The 21,523-nt window shown below is 51.4% G+C and overlaps 1 protein-coding gene across 2 annotated transcripts in view; it reads left to right on the forward strand.

Moving 5' to 3' along the window:
- Positions 1-21,523, forward strand: part of LOC116956798 (phospholipid scramblase 1-like) — a 58,243-nt gene that overhangs the window by 14,509 nt on the left and 22,211 nt on the right. For both annotated transcript variants that reach the window (XM_076063643.1, XM_076063644.1), the window contains exons 2-3: positions 14,952-15,009; positions 15,680-15,747. In XM_076063643.1, coding sequence (XP_075919758.1) covers positions 15,003-15,009; positions 15,680-15,747 — 75 coding nt within the window. In that variant the 5' untranslated portion in view covers positions 14,952-15,002. The remainder of the gene's footprint in view (positions 1-14,951; positions 15,010-15,679; positions 15,748-21,523) is intronic.

The raw sequence follows: 21,523 nt of genomic DNA on the forward strand, positions 1-21,523 counted from the left end.
CACTACCACTGTCACTACCCCAACCCCTACCACTGTCACTACCTCTACCACTGTCACTACCCCTACCACTGTCACTACCCCAACCCCTACCAAGGTCACTACCCCTACCACTACCCCTATCACTCACCCAACTCCTACCACTGTCACTACCACTGTCACTACCCCTACCACTACCGCTGTCACTACCCCTACCACTGTCACTACCCCTACCACTACCCCTACCACTGTCACTACCACTACCCCGATCACTCACCCAACTCCTACCACTACCCCAACCCCTACCACTGTCACTACCCCAACCCCTACCACTGTCACTACCCCTACCACTACCCCTATCACTCACCCAACTCCTACCACTGTCACTACCACTGTCACTACCCCTACCACTGTCACTACCACTACCCCTATCACTCACCCGACTCCTACCACTGTCACTACCCCTACCACTACCACTGTCACTACCCCAACCCCTACCACTGTCACTACCCCAACCCCTACCACTACCCCTACCATTACCACAACCACTACCCCAACCCCTACCACTACCACAACCCCTACCACTACCCTAACCCCTACCACTGTCACTACCCCTACCACTACCACTACCTCGACCCCTACCACTACCCCAACCCCTACCACTACCACAACCCCTACCACTACCACAACCCTTACCACTACCCCAACCCCTACCAATACTCCAACCCCTACCACTACCACAACCCCTACCACTTACCCAACTCCTAGCCATAACCCAACCACTACCACAACCTCTACCACTGTCACTACCCCAACCCCTACCACTACCCCTACCACTACCCCAACCCCTACCACTACCCCAACCCCTACCACTACCATTACCACAACCACTACCACAACCCCTACCACTACCACAACCCCTACCACTACCCCAACCCCTACCACTACCACAACCCCTACCACTACCACAACCCCTACCACTACCCCAACCCCTACTAATACCCCAACCCCTACCAATACCGCAACCGCTACTCCTACCACAACCGCCACCCCAACCCCTACCACTACCCCAACCCCTACCACTACCACAACCCCTACCACAACCCCTACCAATACCCCAACCCCTACCACTACCACAACTCCTACTACTACCCCAACCCCTACCAATACCCCAACCGTTACTCCTACCACTACCCCTACCACTACCACAACCCCTACCACTACCCCAACCGTTACTCCTACCACTACCCCTACCACTACCACAACCCCTACCACTACCCCAACCGTTACTCCTACCACTACCACTACGCCTATCGCAATCCCTACTCAACCACTCCGGCCAGCCATCCTGTCACCACAACTGCACCACCACCCCACTGCTCAGAGTTACCTTCATCCACATCACCTTCTGTGCAATTGTCTCATTGTTGCGTAACGCGCTTAGGGATTAAGGCGCTGTTAAAATACACACACAGACACACCCACACACGTCTATGGAAGATAACCTCCTGATCTTCTCGGCCACAGGTGTTTCCCTCCCTTCGCTACACTTGCGAAACGTGGACCCCTCCCCCCACCATTCCCCCTCCTCCCCTCCACTCCACCTCCTCCCCTCCACTCCCCCTTCCTGCCCCAAATCCCCTCTTCATAAAGAGGAACATCTGCACGGGTTCGAAATATCCGGGACTGCCCTGCCGACAAGATCCCCCACCCCCTGGGTTTAAACTGTGGGATGGGTCACAGTGCAAAGGGCACGAGGGTCGTTGAACGATCGAATGCGCGAGTTGGTGTGTCTGTGTGTGTGGCTGTGTGTGTGTGTCTGTGTGTGTGTATCTGTGTGTGTGTGTCTGTGTGTGTGTGTCTGTTTTGTGTGTCTGTGTGTGTGTGTCTGTGTGTGTGTCTGTGTGTGTGTGTCTGTGTGTGTGTCTGTGTGTGTGTGTCTGTGTGTGTGTATCTGTGTGTGTGTATCTGTGTGTGTGTCTGTGTGTGTGTGTTTGTGTGTATCTGTGTGTGTGTATCTGTGTGTGTGTCTGTGTGTGTGTGTCTGTGTGTGTGTCTGTGTGTGTGTATCTGTGTGTGTGTCTGTGTGTGTGTCTGAATCCCACATCAGAGAATGAGGAGGCTTACCGCAGCCTTCGCTCGGAGGTTCGGAGAGCCGTGAGGCGCTGCAAGGATGGGTGGTGGTCGCGGGTTGCTGAGGAGATGGAGTCTGCCTCATTGGCCCGCGATCACAAATCTCTATTTAACTCCATCAAAAAAGTAACCTGCAGCGCCACACCTATTACCATCATTAGGGGAAAAACGGTGATCCAATCTCCGACCCCCAGGAACAGGTTTGCAGATTTGCTGAGCATTTCTGTGAGGTTCTGGGGGAGGGAAAATCCCTCAGCCAGGAAAACATCGTGGCACAAAGTGAGGATGACCCTGCTGAGGCTGCGGTGCCTCAAATCTTGGAAGAAGTCACCCCCTGTGCGTGGCCGGCTGAGGTGCCATCTGTTGAGGAAGTACTGAAGGCGATCTGGAGTCTGAGACCAGGAAAGGCAGCGGGCAGAGATGATCTCCCAAGCGAATTGCTGAGGGAGGGTGGCGTTTGTGCACAGACTGCCCTATATGACATCATAACAACAGTCTGGACCACTGGACGGGTTCAGTATTGGAAGGATGCCCTGGTGGTCCCCCACTTTAAGAAGGGGGACCGCACAGACTGTTACAACTACAGGTGCATCTCACTCCTCAGTATGCCGGGAAAGGTCCTGGCAAGGATAATTCAACATCGCCTTGCCAGGCACGCTGAGGAGAGGCTTGCGGAGCCCCAATGCGGTTTCAGGAAAGGGCGATCCTGCACAGATGCCATATTTTCTGTCCGTCTGCTACAGCAGAGGTGTAGGGAATTCCAACAAGACCTACATCTCTGCTTTATTGACCTGGTCAAGACCTATGATATCATCAGTAGGCCTGGGCTCTGGGTTGTTCTTCGTGCTTTTGGAGTCCCTGATCCTCTGCTCATGATCATTAAGGACCTTCATGATGGTGAGCGGGCCCGGGTAAAACTACGTGGCTGGGAGTCAGAGCCATTCCCTGTACACCTTGGGGTGCGACAGGGATGTCCTCTGGCTCCCACATTATTTAACATCTATTTTGACCACGTAGTTCGTGAAGCCTTCAATAGCTGTACCGGGGGAATCTCCATTTGGTACAGATATAATGGGAGACTGATCGATGCCCGGGTGCGGTCAAGGGATGGCTCCCTATTACTCAACCACGTTATGTATGCCGATTATTTGGCAATAGCTGCTCATTCAGAGGAGTTGGAGACGCTGCTGCTGAGACTGGAGCACGCCACCAAGAGATGGGGCCTTACCATTAGCCCCACCAAAACTAAGCACCTGCCTGGGTATTTTGTACCATCGGACACTCAACCCCCACAACTCCCAATCGGTGATGGGGCAGTTGTGGAGAAAGTGGAGAGTTTCCCATACCTGGGCAGTGTGCTTATGACTGGCTCCAGTTTAACAGCAGAGGTCTCACTCCGAATCAGTCGAGCGGCAATATCTTTTCATCGGTTGCGTAACGCTGTGTGGAAGCTACCTGGTCTGTCGCTCCACACTAAGCTTCAGGTCTTCTCGGCCACGGTCATTCCCTCCCTTCTCTACGCTTGCGAAACGTGGACCCCCCTCTTCGCCGGTTAGAAACATTTAGGCTGGCCTGCCTACGATCCATCCTGGGTTTCACCAGGCTGGATTGTGTGAGGAGCTCACAAATCCTTGAAAGATCTGGGCAAGGTCCCATTGGTGAGCTCTTCCGGCAGGCAAGGCTGCGTTGGCTGGGTCATGTAGCCCGCATGCCCAGCCACCGCATGCCGAAACAGCTTTTGTTCGGCCGGATCGAGGGGGCTAAACGGGCGTGGCACTGGTTAGAGAAGAGATGGAGTGACGTGGTAAAGGAGGATGTGGAGCTGAGTTGACTTGCCGAAGACTGGTACCAGCGGTGTCAAGATCGGCCTCTGTGGAGGAGGCTCGTGAAGGACGCTACTGGGCAGTTGGAGGCAGTCGCCTTCCAACAACAACGGAGGGTGGAGGAGCGACGCTCACAACAACGAGCGGAGCACCGGGTGGCTAAAGCACAGCAAGTTGGCACTAGTAGGGGGCACAGATGGTGCATCAGCCAGTCATCTCAGTCAGTCGACCCGTGGCACCTGCTGGGTCTGCCCCGTGACCTCCTGCCAGCGAGCGTTCGACACGTCACGTGGCCTCAATGTGCACATGGCCTGGCACAAGCGTCGTGGTGACGTCACCGCCACTTAGTGGCGAATGGCGGTTGTTGTTGTTGTGTGTGTGTGTCTGTGATGTGAGTGGATATGAGTGTGTGATGCGAGTGAGTGGATGAGTGTGAGTGAGTGAATGAATCTTGATTTGAAGTTTCTGTGACTGCAGGGATCCCACATTCTTTGGTTCTTTCAGTAAAGTCATCACTTGGGCATAAAATGAAATAAATTAAATCACGACGTTTCGGGCGCAACACAAGCGTCCGTCATCAGGTGGGACAACCGCATCAAGAAACAATGGCTATTGTTTCTTGACGTGGTTGTGTTTTGCGCGAGCATGAGTGAATATATATTTGGAGTTTGCGTTTCTCTCTCTCTCTCTCCCTAACTTGACCACTGCGATACATTTCCACGTGACGATGATGAATCTGCCGCTTCGTGTTCGCCTCCGCGACAAAGAAACTAAAAGATTGCTGCGGAGCAGCTGAGTGGAATGTGTGTGTGTCTGTCTGTGTGTGTCTGTGTGTGTGTGTCTGTGTGTGTGTCTGTGTGTGAGGTGTGGTGGGGAGCGATAGTGTAGCGGTTAGCGCTACGCTGCGCTATGAACCTGGCGACCCGGGTTCGATTCCCGCTCACGGCCAACACCAGTGACGATTATCTCAACCGGTCCCGGGCCTCCCCTAGGTCGACTCAGCCTCAAATGAGTACCTGGTGCGGAGTGTAAACATCGCCACTGTGGAGACAAAGGCGGTCGGGCGTGGTGCTGGCCACCCACCCCCTCGTGTGCCATTCCAGCCTTCATAGGTGCTCGCTAACAGCACTTGCCCCTACAGTCTGTAAAGGCTATATGGGGGACCTTTGTCTTTGTGTGAGGAGTGGTAGTGTAGCGGTTAGCGCTACGCTGCGCTACAAACCCGCCAACCAGAGTTCGATTCCCGCTCACGGGCCAACATTAGTGACGATTATCTGAACTGGTCCTGGGCCTCCCCTAGATTGACTCAGCCTCAAGTGAGCACCTAGTGCGGTGTGTAAAAAACATCGCCACTAGGGAGACAAAGGCGGTCGGGCGTGGTGCTGGCTACCCACCCCCTCGTGTACCGTTCCGGCCTTCATAGGTGCTCGCTAACAGCACTTGCCCCTACAGTCTGTTAAGGCTATACGGGGGATCTTTGTATTTGTCTTTGTGTGTGTGTGTGAGTGGATATGAGTAGTCCGGCAAAACAACTTCCTGCCTTCTCGGTGGTGCCGGATGGTAACGCTGTGTGGTGAGCAGTGCCATGGGGGGGGGGGAGGGGGGGAGAGGTCATTCCCTTCATGGCGTTTTTAGCCACCACAGCAGACAAAGAGGGCCCTTGATGGATGCGAGGGACTGGTCACCCATCAATCTACGTACCACTAAACCACGTGGAAAGGAAAATCAAACTAAGCTTGTGCGGGAGGCCCCAGGGGTACAGGCGTCCATGACGTCTCATGGCCAAACCCCATTTGGCGGAGCCAGGAGACTGAATCTTTACCCTCGGGGCTCCTCCAGAAACAGCGAAAAGCCACTGCGGATGGCCACGTGGAATGTTCGAACGCTCACTGCGGAGGAGAGGCTGCCACTCCTCTGTCGGGAGCTGGACCGGTACCGCCTGGAACTCTGTGGCATTCAGGAGGTCCGGTGGACCGGCTCTGGCTCCTGCCACCATGAGGGGTGGACAGTCCTCTGCTCAGGGCAGGAGACTGCCAAACAACAGGGAGTGGCTCTTCTTCTGAACAAAAGAATGAAGGGGGCGTGGGAGCGTGGCTGTGAGGTGTGGGAAGCTGTAAGCCCCAGGCTACTTTGGGCTCGCCTTCCCATCAACCGGAGGCGAGGAGTGGTGGTCGTGGTTACCTATGCCCCCACTAAAGATGAACATCAGTGGAGAGATGCAGGCAAAGCCAATTAGTCAGATGCCTTCTATGACCTCCTGTCACAGGTGCTGGCTAAAGTGGCCCCTCGGGATAGAGTCTTCCTGGTGGGTGACTTCAATGCCCGAGTTGGTCATGATGCTGGCACTTGGTCTGGAGTGATTGGAGGGCATGGGCCAGATCAGCTCAATAACAACTGTAGGAGGCTGCGAGACCTCTGTGCAGCCCATGGGCTTGTAATTACCAACACGCCGTTCCGGTATCTGCGCATCCACACAACATCATGGATGCATGCCGGGTCCAAGCAACAACATCTGCTGGACTACATAGTGACGGATCAGCGGATGCGGGCCCATATCCTTGACACCAGGACCTACCGTGGAGCTGATCTGCCCAATGACCATCGGCTTGTCATCAGTAAGATGCGCCTGCCATTCTTCCACTCCGGTGGTGGGTGTGCACCCAGGACCCCATTCAGACCAACAGTGGCCTGGTTTCAGCTAGCTGATTAAATTTGCAAGCGAAAATTTAATCATCGCGTGCGGCTGAGGCTGGCATCATCCCCCCTCCTCCTGATGTCGAGGGGAAATGGACGAGGTTTAGGACTTTGGAACATGCAGCTGCAATGACTGCTTTGAGTACACGGTCCAAAGCTCACCAGAGACCTTGGCTGATGGAGGAGCTGTTCCAGCTGGCTGAGAAAAAGTGACAGGCCCACTCCCACCGTCTCCAGCATCCCATGTCGGAGAATGAGGAGGCTTACCGCAGCCTGTTCTCACAGAGGTTCGGAGAGCCGTGCAACGCTGCAAGGATGGGCGGTGGTCGCGGGTTGCTGAGGAGATGGAGTCTGCCTCAGTAGCCCGCAATCACAAATCGCTCTTTAACTTCATTAAACACATTCCTGCGGAGGGAGCTGGTAGGAATGTTGGGTGGCTCGGTCAATGGCCAGGGTCAACGGGCGGCACCACGTGGTGTATTCAGCCCAATATGCCCGACTGTGAGGGCGGGCACGCACAAGCCGGCGTGAGTAGGTTAAACGTTGAGTTTTATAAGGGCACCACGGGGTGAGCAGCCCCTCCCCACCCAGCCCCACCCTCCCCACCCCCCACCCAGCCCCTCCCCACCCTCCCCTCCCCACCCAGCCCCTCCCCACCCTCCCCTCTCCACCCAGCCCCACCCCTCCCATTTTATCCGGGTGTCCGGATACACGTGGACAGACATCCACAGACATACACAATGAATCCCCTGCCTCCTGTGAATTAATCCCGGTTGGGCTTCCAGTCCCACTGCGTTTCCTACCAGTAAAAGTAACTTGCAGCGCCACACCTATCACCATCATTAGGGGAAAGAAAGGTGATCCCATCTCCGACCTCCAGAAACAGGTTTTGCAGATGTGTTGAGCATTCCTGTGAGGTCTTGGGATAAGGGAATTCCCTGATCCTGGGGAACATCGTGGGACAAAGTGGGGATGACCCTGCTGACGCTGCGTTGCCTCAAATATTGGAAGAAGCAGTCACCTCCTGTGAATGGCTGGCTGAGGTGCCATCTGTTGAAGAAGTACAGAAGGTGATAGAGACCAGGAAAAGCGCTAGGCAGAGATTATTTGCCAAGCAAAATGCTGAGGGGGAGTGGCGTTTGTGTGAGGGATGAGTGTGTGAGTGAGTTGATGAGTTGGTGAGTGAGTGAGTGGATGAGTTGATGAGTGGGTGAGTGGATGAGTGAGTGTGTGAGTGGATGAGTGTGTGAGTGAGTGAGTTGGTGTATGAGTGGGTGAGTTGATGAGTGAGTGGATGAGTGAGTGTGTGAGTGAGTGTGTGAGTGAGTGTGTGAGTGGATGAGTGTGTGAGTGAGTGGATGAGTGTGTGAGTGAGTGGATGAGTGAGTGGGTGAGTTGGTGTATGAGTGAGTGAGTGGATGAGTGATTGTGTGAGTGAGTGTGTGAGTGAGTGGATGAGTGTGTGAGTGAGTGGATGAGTGTGTGAGTGAGTGTATGAGTGAGTGGGTGGGTGAGTTGGTGTATGAGTGGGTGAGTGGATGAGTGAGTGTGTGAGTGGGTAAGTTGACGTGTGAGTGTGTGAGTGAGTGGATGAGTGAGTGGATGAGTGAGTGAGTTGATGAGTGAGTGAGTGGATGAGTGAGAGAGTGGATGAGTGAGTGTGTGAGTGAGTGAGCTGATGAGTGAGTGTGTGAGTGAGTGGATGAGTGAGTGAGTGAGTTGATGAGTGAGTGTGTGAGTGAGTGGATAAGTGAGTGTGTGAGTGAGTGTGAGTGAGTGGATGAGTGAGTGGATGAGTGAGTGTGTGAGTGAGTGGATGAGTGTGTGAGTGAGTGTATGAGTGAGTGATTGGGTGAGTTGGTATATGAGTGGGTGAGTTGATAAGTGAGTGTGTGAGTGAGTGGATGAGTGCGTGGATGAGTGGGTGAGTGGATGAGTGAGTGAGTGAGTGGATGAGTGAGTGTGTGAGTGGGTGATTTGATGAGTGAGTGTGTGAGTTGATGAGTGAGTGTGTGAGTGGATGAGTGGATGAGTGAGTAGGTGAGTTGATGAGTGAGTGTGTGAGTTGATGAGTGAGTGAGTTGATGAGTGGATGAGTGTGTGAGTGAGTGGATGGGTCACTGAGTGGCATGGGCTCGAGAAGAGGGAGAGAATCGGCAGTCTCTTGAAGAAGATGATGATGGGGGGTGGGAGGGTAGTAATTGTTTCCAGAACGGGGCCGGACTGGGTTGCACTTCCTCCCTGCGAATGCGAGAATCACTTGAGCCACTTTCTGGCATCATCTCTTGCTTGTGTGCACGCTGAACTCCATTGTCGCCGTATCTCTCACGCGTCTCTCTGGCAGTACATGCATCTCTGAGCCTCTAATTTAGAATCAGCGCTATGCCATGGGCTTTCTGGTTTTCGGTTTTCGGTTTTTGCCCGAGCCCGGTGAGGTTCACCCCCCACCCATCGGAAGACGCTCAGAGGCCTCCGATTCGCGTGTGGTTGGCTTCGTGCAGCGCAGTCGAAGCTAGACAAAGAACGCCTGATGAAGGCCGCTTGCGTTGCGACCGAAACGTCGTGGGTTTTTCGCTTTTATTATTTTCAATTTAATATTTGTATTTTATTATTTTTAATTTTATTTTCTTGTTATTTTTTTATTATATTTTTATTTTCTACCCACGTGACTTTACCGAACGGATCAAGAATATGAATTCCTGCAGTCGCGAAAGATTCAAGTCAACATTTAAGACAAAGATCACCCGTATAGCCTACAACAGACCGTAGGGGCAAGTGCTGTTAGTAGCGAGTAGCAGCACCTATGAAGGTAGACACAGACAAAGATCCCCCGTGTAGCCTCTAACAGATCGTAGGGGCAAGTGCTGTTAGTAGCGAGTAGCAGCACCTATGAAGGTAGACACAGACAAAGATCCCCCGTATAGCCTACAACAGACCGTAGGGGCAAGTGCTGTTAGTAGCGAGTAGCAGCACCTATGAAGGTAGATACAGACAAAGATCCCCCGTATAGCCTACAACAGACCGTAGGGGCAAGTGCTGTTAGTAGCGAGTAGCAGCACCTATGAAGGTAGACACAGACAAAGGTCCCCCGTGTAGCCTACAACAGACCGTAGGGGCAAGTGCTGTTAGTAGCGAGTAGCAGCACCTATGAAGGTAGACACAGACAAAGATCCCCCGTGTAGCCTCTAACAGACCGTAGGGGCAAGTGCTGTTAGTAGCGAGTAGCAGCACCTATGAAGGTAGACACAGACAAAGATCCCCCGTATAGCCTACAACAGACCGTAGGGGCAAGTGCTGTTAGTAGCGAGTAGCAGCACCTATGAAGGTAGATACAGACAAAGATCCCCCGTATAGCCTACAACAGACCGTAGGAGCAAGTGCTGTTAGTAGCGAGTAGCAACACCTATGAAGGTAGACACAGATAAAGATCCCCCGTGTAGCCTACAACAGACCGTAGGGGCAAGTGCTGTTAGTAGCGAGTAGCAGCACCTATGAAGGTAGACACAGACAAAGGTCCCCGTACAGCCTACAACAGACTGTAGGGGCAAGTGCTGTTAGTAGCGAGTAGCAGCACCTACGAAGGCTACCGGCACTGTGGCACACGAGGGGGTGGGGTGGCTACCAGCACCACGCCCGGCCGCCTTTGCCTCCCCCAGTGGCGACGTTTACGCATCGCACCGGGTACTCATTTGAGGCTGAGCCGACCTAGCGGAGGCCCAGAACCGGTGCAGACAATCGTCACCTCGTGTTGGTGGCCGCGAGCGGGAATCGAACCCGGGTCGCGAGGTTCGTAGCGCAGCGTAGCGCTAACCACCACACCCACCGCTCCCGATAGAAGCTCAACATACACACACAGGGACCCGTAGAGATTCATAGACTTCCGGAGACGCACAGAGATGCGTAGGATTGCCGTCGTTAAAAAGGGGAACTCTTTATTTATTTGTTTCAGGGGTATGCCATGATGGTGTGGTGTCGTATCCCTCGCCTGGTATGGAGGAGGTCGTGGGTTCGATCCCGACCCTGACCTCCTGCTCTTTATTTAGAGTCTGCGTGTCTCTCTCTCTCTCATCATCATCATCACGGTGGCTAGGAGATGTTGACTACCTCGCCTGGTCTACAGGAGGTCGTGGGTTCAATCCCGACCGTGACGCCTGCTGTATATTTGGAGTCTGCGTCTCTCTCTCATCGTCATCACGGTGGCTAGGAGATGTTGACTACCTCGCCTGGTCTACAGGAGGTCGTGGGTTCGATCCCAACTCTGACCCCCTGCTCTTTATTTAGAGTCTGCGTGTCTCTCTCTCTCATCATCATCACGGTGGCTATGAGATGTTGACTACCTCGCCTGGTATACAGGAGGTCGTAGGTTCTACCCCGACCCTGACGATGCTTGCTGCTGTATATTTGGAATCTGCGTATCTTTCTCTTTCATCATCATCATCACGGTGGCTAGGAGATGTTGACTACCTCGCCTGGTCTACAGGAGGTCGTGGGTTCGATGCCGACCCCTGACGATGCCTGCTGCTGTAGATTTGGAGTCTGCGTCTCTCTCTCATCATCATCATCACGGTGGTTATGAGATGTTAACTACCTCGCCTGGTCTACAGGAGGTAGTGGGTTCTACCCCGACCCTGACGATGTCTGCCGCTGCTGCTGTATATTTGGAGTCTGCGTCTCTCTCTCTCTCTCATCATCATCATCATCACGGTGGCTAGAAGATGTTTACTACCTCGCCTGGTGTACAGGAGGAGGTCGTGAGTTCGATCTGCGCGTCTCTCTCTCTGTCTCTCTCCCCGTGGTGGTGGCGTGGATTTGTCTCCCCGGGTCCTCCCGCGTTTACCTCCCTCCACATTCAGAATCGACGTCACCCACGGCGTTTACTGAGTATTTTAGCTCCCGCTATACATTTCCACGTGAGGACGACGACGATGATGATGACGATGAAAATCCCTCGCTTGGTGTGATCTATCGTTTGCGGTGGCGAGCAGAGAGCTCCATCCCTGCTCAGGGCGGCCTTACCGGGCAAAACAAAAAATAGTTTAGTTTTATATTCTTGGTTCTTTCGGTAAAGTCACGTTGAAGGGAAACAATAAAATAATAAAATATAATAAAATAATGCTAAATAAAAATTATTGCTTTATTATTAAAATAATAATAATAAAATATCTTGTTTTATATATGTTATTATTTTATTGTTTCCCTTCTACGTGGTGACTTTACCGAAAGAACCAAGAATATGAATCACTGCAGTCACGAAAGCTTTAAATCACAAGTTTAGTTTCAGTGCAGGGCGAGAAGTGGGCCAACCCAGTCATCGCTTATTTTTAAAACGTAAGTAAATATCGCTCGCTATTATCACGTCTTTTTGTTTTTATTATTTTACCGGGTAAGGCCCACTTAGCTACGTAGCTAAAAACAAAAATTCAGATGCGACCCTGGAGATCACAAATCATCAAGTGGAAATGTAGAGCTGCAGCAGCATCAAACACTCTAAACGCTGTGACGTTGAATCCTTCATGTGGAACGATTTGAAATCCGCGCGACCGTGGGGAGAGCACGAGAGAGAGACACACAAACTCCAGACACACAGCAGCAGGGGTCAGGGGTCGGGATCGAACCCACGACCTCCTGTATACCTGGCGAGGAAGTTAACATCTCCTAGCCACCGTGATGATGATGATGAGAGACACAGACTCCAAATATACAGCAGCAGGCATCGTCAGGGTCGGGATCGAACCCACGACCTCCTGTATACCAGGCGAGGTAGTCAACATCTCCTAGCCACCGTGATGATGAGAGAGAGAGACGCAGACTCCAAATCAACAGCAGCAGGCATCAGGGTCGGGATCGAACCCACGACCTCCTGTAGACCTGGCGAGGTAGTCAACATCTCCTAGCCACCCTGATGATGATGAGAGACACACACACACAAACTCCAGACACACAGCAGCAGACGTCAGGGGTCGGGATCGAACCCACGACCTCCTGTAGACCTTGCGAGGTAGTTAACATCTCCTAGCCACCGTGATGATGATGATGAGAGACACAGACTCCAAATATACAGCAGCAGATGTCAGGGTCGGGATCGAACCCACGGCCTCCTGTAGACCAGGCGAGGTAGTCAACATCTCCTAGCCACTGTGATGATGATGATGATGAGAGAGAGACGCAGATTCCAAATATACAGCAGGCGTCAGGGTCGGGATCGAACCCACGACCTCCTGTAGACCAGAAGAGGTAGTCAACATCCCCTAGCCACCGTGATGATGATGATGAGAGACACGCAGACTCCAAATATGCAGCAGCAGCAGGCATCATCAGGGTCGCGATCGAACCCACGACTTCCTATAGACCTGGCGAGGTAGTTAACATCTCCTAGCCACCGTGATGATGATGATGAGAGAGAGACGCAGACTCCAAATATACAGCAGCAGGCATCGTCAGGGTCGCGATCGAACCCAGGACGTCCTGTAGACCAGGCGAGGTAGTCAACATCTCCTACCCACGACGTCCTGCACACCAGGCGAGGTAGTCAACATCTCCTACCCACGACGTCCTGTACACCAGGCGAGGTAGTCAACATCTCCTACCCACGACGTCCTGCACACCGGGCGAGGCAGTCAACATCTTAGCGCCGTGAAGGTCCTCCTGTTTATATAAACAAAGAGGCCTGCACCACTATCGTGGCCATCGGTGACGAACGTGCACCACGTGCTCACTCTCGATGGGAGGTGCGGGGTGGTGGTGGTGATGATGTCGTAGCGTCTCTGTGTGTGTGTATGTCTGTGTGTGTGACTGTGTGTGTGTGTGACTGTGTGTGTGTGTGACTGTGTGAATGTGTGTGTGTGACTGTGTGTGTGTATGTCTGTCTGTGTGTGCATGTCTGTCTGTGTGTGTATGTCTGTGTGTGTGACTGTGTGTGTCTGTGTGTGACTGTGTGTGTGTGTGTATGTCTGTGTGTGTGTGACTGTGTGTATGTCTGTGTGTGTGTGACTGTGTGTATGTCTGTGTGTGTGTGACTGTGTGTGTATGTCTGTGTGTGTGTGACTGTGTGTGTGTATGTCTGTGTGTGTATGTCTGTGTGTGTGTGTATGTCTGTGTGTGCGATGGCTGGGTCATGTAGCCCGCATGCCCAGCCACCGCATGCCGAAACAGCTTTTGTTCGGCCGGATTGAGGGGGCAAAGCGGGCGCGGCACGGGCTAGAGAAGAGATGGAGTGATGTGGTACAGGAGGACGTGGAGCTTAGTGGACTTGCCGATGACTGGTACCAGCGGTGTCAAGATCGGCCTCTGTGGAGGAGGCTGGTGAAGGATGCTACTGGGCAGTTGGAGGTAGTCGCCCTCCAACAACAACGGAGGGCGGAGGAGCGACGCTCACAACAACGAGCAGAGCGCCGGGTGGCTAAAGCACAGCGGATTGGCACAGTAGGGGGCACAGGTGGTGCATCAGCCACTCATCTCAGTCAGTCGACCCGTGGCACCTGGGTCTGCCCCGTGACCTCCTGCCAGCGGGCGTTCGACACTTCACGTGGCCTCAGGGTGCACATAGCCTGGCACAAGCGTCGTGGTGACGTCACCGCCACTTAGTGGCGAATGGCGGTTGTTGTTGTTGTGTATGTCTGTGTGTGACTGTGTGTGTGTGATTGTGTGTGTGAATGTGTGTGATTGTGTGTGTGACTGTGTGTGTGACTGTGTGTGTGTGACTGTGTGTGGGGAGCGGTGGTGTAGCGGTTAGCGCGCTGCACTACGAACCTGGCGACCCGGGTTCGATTCCCACTCACGGCCAACACCCAGTGACGATTATCTGAACCGGTCCCGGGCCTCCCCTAGGTCGACTCGGCCTCAAATGAGTACCTGGTGCGGTGTGTAAACATTGCCACTAGGGAGACAAAGGCGGCCGGGCGTGGTGCTGGCCACCCACCCGCTCGTGTGCGGTGCCGGCCTTAATAGGTGCTCGCTAACAGCACTTGCCCCTACAGTCTGTTAAGGCTACACGGGGGGTCTTTGTATGTCTTTGTCTCCGTGTGTGTGTATGTCTGTGTGTGTGTGTGTGTCTCTGTGTGTCTGTGTGTGTGTCTGTGTGTGTGTCTGTGTGTGTGTCTGTGTGTTTGTCTGTATCGACCTGGGTTCGATTCCCGCTCACGGCCTCCCCTAGATCGACTCAGACTCAAATGAGTACCTGGTGCGGTGTGTAAACATCGCCACTGGGGAGTCAAAGGCGGCTGGTACTGGCCACCACCCACCTTCATCTTTGCTGCTACTCGCTAACAGCACTTGCCCCAACAATCTGTTAAGGCTACACAGGGATCTTTGTCTTTGTGTTTTCAGACCGGATCGCATATCTCTGAGCAGCCTGTGAGTGAAGACTCTTAAGACATCATGGCGGGTGAGACATGATCACCATCACCAACATCACCACCAACACCACCATCATCATCACCAGCATCATCACCAATACCACCATCATCAACATCAACATCACCACCAACACCACCATCATCATCACCACCATCATCACCAACATCACCATCATCACCATCATCACCACCAATACCACCACCAATACCACCACCACCATAATCACCACCATCATCACCATCATCACCACCAACAACACCATCACCACCAACAACACCATCACCACCATCACCACCACCAACACCATCACCACCACCACCAACACCATCACCACCACCACCAACACCATCATCATCACCACCAACACAATCATCACACCAACATCATCATCATCACCAACACCATCACCACCACCAACACCATCATCACCACAAACACAATCATCACCACCAACACCACCAATACCATCATCACCACCACCAACACCATCATCACCACCATCAACACCACCATCATCATCATCACCATCATACCCACCATCAACCTGATGATGATGATGGTGGTGGCTATGATGGTGACGATGATTATGATGACTTGCTGGATTAACGTGACATCTCCCCACCCTCTTCACCCCTCCCCCCCACCACCCCCCCCCCCACCCTCTTCACCCCTCCCCCCACACCCCCCCCCTTCTCCAGCCATGCAGTGGATGAATGCCCCTGCCATGATTCCAAACTGCCCCCCAGGATTGGAATACCTCACCCAGGTGAGTTTGCCGTGTGGGGGTGCGGTGCATTGGCCGCTCACCTGCACCTAGCCTGGCACAGTGGAGGGCACAGGTGGTGTCATCTGCCAGTCATCTCAGTCAGTTGACCCATGGCACCTGCTGGGTCTGCCCCACGGCGTCCTCCTGCACCTAGCCTGGCACAGTAGGGGGCACGGCACAGTTGGTGTAATCTGCCAGTCATCTCAGTCGGGTCAACCCATGGCACCTGCTGGGTCTGTCCTGTGACCTCCTGCACCTAGCCTGGCACAGTAGGGGGCACGGCACAGTTGGTGTCATCTGCCAGTCATCTCAGTCGGTAAACCCATGGCACCTGCTGGGTCTGTCCTGTGACCTCCTGCACCTAGCCTGGCACAGTGGAGAGCGCAGCTGGTGGCTTCAGCCACTCATCTCAGTCAGTGGACCCCATGGCACCTGCTGGGTCTGTCCCACGGCCTCCTCCTGCACCTAGCCTGGCACAGTAGGGGGGCACAAGTGGTGGCTTCGGTCAGCCAGTCATCTCAGTCAGTCGACCCGTGGCACCTGCTGGGTCTGCCCCGTGACCTCCTTGCCAGCGGGCGTTCGACACTTCACGTGGTAGCCTCAACGTGCACCTAGCCTGGCACAAGCGCCGTGGTGACGTCACCGCCACTGAGTGGCGAATGGCGGTTGTTGTTGTTGTTGTTGTTGATGTTGTTGCGTGTTCATGTGAGGAGCGGTAGCGTAGCGGTTAGCGCTACAAACTCGATTCCCGCTCTCGGCCGCCAACACCGGTGACGATTATCTTAACCGGTCCTGGGCCTCCCCTGAGTACCTGGTGCGGTGCGTGGTAAACATCGCCACCGGGGGAGACAAAGGCGGCCGGGCGTGGTTGTTGGCCACCCACCCCCTCGTGTGCCGTGCCGGCCTTCGTAGGTGCTGCTACTCGCTACTAACAGCACTTGCCCCAGCAGTCTGTTGAGGCTACACGGGGGATCTTTGTCTTTGTGCGCGTGAGCGGTGGCCCATGTGTATGTTGTAGCACACGCATGACGCGTGGTTAATGTAGACTGGATGGCGCCTTGCTGTAGGTGCTGCAGTGGTAAAATGTTAACAACCTCGCCTGGTATACAGGAGGCCGTGTGTTCAATCCCGACTGCTGCTGTATATTTGGAGTTTGTGTGTCTCTCTCTCTCTCATCATCATCATTATCACGGTGGCTAGGAGATGTTGACTACCTCGCGTGGTATACATGAGGCCGTGTGTTCAATCCCGACCCTGACGATGCCTGCTGCTGTATATTTGGCGTTTGCGATGTCTCCCTCTCTGATAATCACGGTGGCTAGGAGATGTTAACTACCTCGCTTGGTATACAGGAGGTCGTGGGTTCGACCCCAGCCCTGATGCCTGCTGCTGCTGCTGTATATTTGGAGTCTGCGTCTCTCTCATCATCATCATCACGGCGGCTAGGAGATGTTGACTACCTCGCCTGGTCTACAGGAGGTCGTGGGTTCGATCCCGACCCCTGACGCCTGCTGCTGCTGCTGCTGTATATTTGGAGTCTGCGTGTCTCTCTCATCATCATCATCAGGGTGGCTAGGAGATGTTGACTACCTCGCCTGGTATACAGGAGGTCGTGGGTTTGATCCCGACCCCTGACGCCTGCTGCTGCTGCTGTATATTTGGAGTCTGCGAGCTATTTGGGCCGCTCGTCAATTTCCACGCGAGAGTCTTCCACTCCGTGTGAGCTACCATTCGTGATAGCCGGGGGTGGCTTCTGGAACAGGAGCTGCAATAGCTTCCACGAGGCCTTACGACTCGGTGCCACTAAAACAAACCCAGAGTTGTTAAGCCACCGCCTGTGTTTGTTTTTGACGAAATAGGGTTAATCCTTCTTTAAATTTCTATATTTGTACTTATCAACCTGATATCCGCCAACCCGTAACGGTCTACCCCGTATTCATGTACGGGGAAATTGGGTCTTGAGGTCCATACTGCTTACAGACGTTTCAATGCGGGCCTCACAAATGTGAGTGTCCATGGGTGTGTGTTGTCTCCCTTGTGATGATGGATGAGCGTTGAGGTTTATAGTCGGCACGGGGTGACCATGAAGGTCTGAATTGGTCTGTAACAAGGTAGGGCACTGATAAGGGGTAACAGGTATGTTGTAGTGTAGTGTATAGCAGTGTAGTGTGTAGTATAGTGTAGTGTATAGTAGTGTAGTGTATAGTAGTGCAGTGTATAGTGTAGTGTATAGTAGTGTAGTGTATAGTAGTGTAGTGTATAGTAGTGTAGTGTGTATAGTAGTGTATAGTGTGAATAGTAGTGTGTAGTGTATTGTATAGTGTAGTGTATAGTAGTGTATAGTGTAGTGTATAGTGTAGTGTATAGTGTAGTGTATAGTAGTGTAGTGTGTAGTAGTGTAGTGTATAGTAGTGTATAGTGTAGTGTATAGTGTAGTGTGTAGTGTAGTGTATAGAGTAGTGTGTAGTAGTGTAGTGTATAGTAGTGTAGTGTATAGTAGTGTAGTGTATAGTGTAGTGTAGTGTATAGTAGTGTAAGGTGTAACAGGTACAGTGATGGAAAAAAGTATTTGATCCCCTGCTGATTTTGTACGTTTGCCCACTAACAAAGAAATGATCAGTTTATAATTTTAATGGTAGGTTTATTTGAACAGTGAGAGACAGAATAACAACAACAAAATCCAGAAAAACGCATGTCAAAAATGTTATAAATTGATTTGCATTTTAATTAGGGCAATAAGTTTTTGACCCCCTCTCAATCAGAAAGATTTCTGGCTCCCAGGTGTCTTTTATACAGGTAACGAGCTGAGATTAGGAGCACACTCTTAAAGGGAGTGCTCCTAATCTCAGCTTGTTACCTGTATAAAAGACACCTGTCCACAGAAGCAATCAATCAATCAGATTCCAAACTCTCCACCATGGCCAAGACCAAAGAGCTCTCCAATGATGTCAGGGACAAGATTGTAGACCTACACAATGCTGGAATGGCTACAAGACCATTGCCAAGCAGCTTGGTGAGAAGGTGACAACAGTTGGTGCGATTATTCGCAAATGGAAGAAACACAAAAGAATTGTCAATCTCCCTCGGCCTGGGGCTCCATGCAAGATCTCACTTCGTAGAATTGCAATGATCATGAGAACGGTGAGGAATCAGCCCAGAACTACACGGGAGTATCTTGTCAATGATCTCAAGGCAGCTGGGACCATAGTCACCAAGAAGACAATTGGTAACACACTACGCCGTGAAGGACTGAAATCCTGCAGCGCCCGCAAGGTCCCCCTGCTCAAGAAAGCACATATACATGCCTGTCTGAAGTTTGCCAATAAACATCTGAATGATTCAGAGGACAACTGGGTGAAAGTGTTGTGGTCAGATGAGACCAAAATGGAGCTCTTTGGTATCAACTCAACTCGCCGTGTTTGGAGAAGGAGGAATGCTGCCTATGACCCCAAGAACACCATCCCCACCGTCAAACATGGAGGTGGAAACATTATGCTTTGGGGGTCTTTTTCTGCTAAGGGGACAGGACAACTTCACCGCATCAAAGGGACGATGGACGGGGCCATGGACCGTCAAATCTTGGGTGAGAACCTCCTTCCCTCAGCCAGGGCATTGAAAATGGGTCGTGGATGGGTATTCCAGCATGACAATGACCCAAAACGCACGGGCAAGGCAACAAAGGAGTGGCTCAAGAAGAAGCACATTAAGGTCCTGGAGTGGCCTAGCCAGTCTCCAGACCTTAATCCCATAAAAAAAATATCTGTGGAGGGAGTTGAAGGTTCGAGTTGCCAAACGTCAGCCTCGAAACTTTAATGACTTGGAGAAGATCTGCAAAGAGGAGTGGGACAAAAAATCCCTCCTGAGATGTGTGCAAACCTGGTGGCCAACTACAAGAAACGTCTGACCTCTGTGATTGCCAACAAGGGTTTTGCCACCAAGTACTAAGTCATGTTATTCAGAGGGGTCAAATACTTATTTCCCTCATTAAAATGCAAATCAATTTATAAAAAAAATGTACATGCCGTTTTTCTGGATTTTTTTGTTGTTATTATTCTGCCTCTCACTGTTCAAATAAACCTACCATTAAAATTATAGACCGATCATTTTTTTTGTCGGTGGGCAAACGTACAAAAGCAGCAGGGGATCAAATACTGTTTTTTTTCCCCCCCTCGCTGTACGCATCCCGATACCTATAAACACGAGGTTTCGCGCAGACAATTTCCTCATGAATATTCATGAACCGGAAATCGTTTGACTCGTGAGGATTGGGCAATCCGACCCCACCCCCGATTGCGTAATCCTCCCCTCACCCTCCCCCGGATTGCGTAACCCCGCCCTCACCCTCCCCCGGATTGCGTAACCCCTCCCTCACCCTCCCCGGATTGCGTAACCCCTCCCCGCTTGAGTCACGGCCTAGCAACACCTCCCGCCGTGACATCGTCTACCGTAAATTTTGATTTAAAAAGCTTTCGTGACTGCAGTAAATTCATATTCTTAGCTCTTTGGGTAAAGTCACGTTGAAGGGAAACAATACAATAATAAAATATATCTATAAAACAATTAAACAAAAAAATTCTCACGACGTTTCGACCATAACACAAAGGGGTCGTCATCGTTTGTGTTATGGTCGAAACGTCGTGAGAATTTTTTTATTGTTTTATAGATATATATTTTTATTATTTTATTGTTTCCCTTCAACGTGACTTTGCCCAAAGAGCTAAGGATATCATATTCTTAGTTTTTTCGGTAAAGTCACGTTGAAGAGAAACAACAAAATAACAAAATATATATAAAACAATAAAAAATTCTCACGACGTTTCGACCATAACTCAAACGGTCATCACACCTGATGATGACCGTTTGAGTTATGGTCGAAACGTCGTGAGAATTTTTTATTGTTTTATATATATTTTGTTATTTTGTTGTTTCTCTTCAACGTGACTTTACCGAAAAAACTAAGAATATGAATTACTGCAGTCACGAAAGCTTTAAATCAAAATTTAATTGTCCTTTGTCAACGTGACACTTTTTTTTGCTGATTGGCCGTGTCGGGTGGTGGAGGGTTACGACACATTTATAAACAACGCGATCCAACCCAAAAACACCTTTATTATGGATGATCACTACGATGACGTCGTCGATGACGACGATGTCGATGATCACTACGATGACGTCATCGACGACGATGACGACAGCGATGACGTCGTCAACGGTGACGATGACAATGTAGCCGATATCCTTAGCTTTTGATTTAAAGCTTTCGTGACTGCAGTAATTCATATTCTTAGTTTTTTCGGTAAAGTCACGTTGAAGAGAAACAACAAAATAACAAAATATATATAAAACAATAAAAAATTCTCACGACGTTTCGACCATAACTCAAACGGTCATCATCAGGTGTGTCGGTTTGCATAAATTTATTTTGAAAACGGCATAAATTTATGCAAACCGACACACCTGATGATGACCGTTTGAGTTATGGTCGAAACGTCGTGATAATTTTTTATTGTTTTATATATATTTTGTTATTTTGTTGTTTCTCTTCAACGTGACTTTACCGAAAAAACTAAGAATATGAATTACTGCAGTCACGAAAGCTTTAAATCAAAAGCTAAGGATATCGTCTACATTGTCATCGTCACCGTTGACGACGTCATCGCTGTCGTCATCGTCGTCGATGACGTCATCGTAGTGATCATCGACATCGTCGTCATTGACGACGTCATCGTAGTGATCATCCATAATAAAGGTGTTTTTGGGTTGGATCGCGTTGTTT

This window comes from Petromyzon marinus, unplaced genomic scaffold (assembly GCF_048934315.1).
Source record: "Petromyzon marinus isolate PM22_M1 ecotype Great Lakes invasive population unplaced genomic scaffold, UKy_Petmar_22M1.pri1.0 PM_Scaffold_17, whole genome shotgun sequence".
Classification (NCBI taxonomy): Eukaryota; Metazoa; Chordata; class Hyperoartia; order Petromyzontiformes; family Petromyzontidae; genus Petromyzon; species Petromyzon marinus.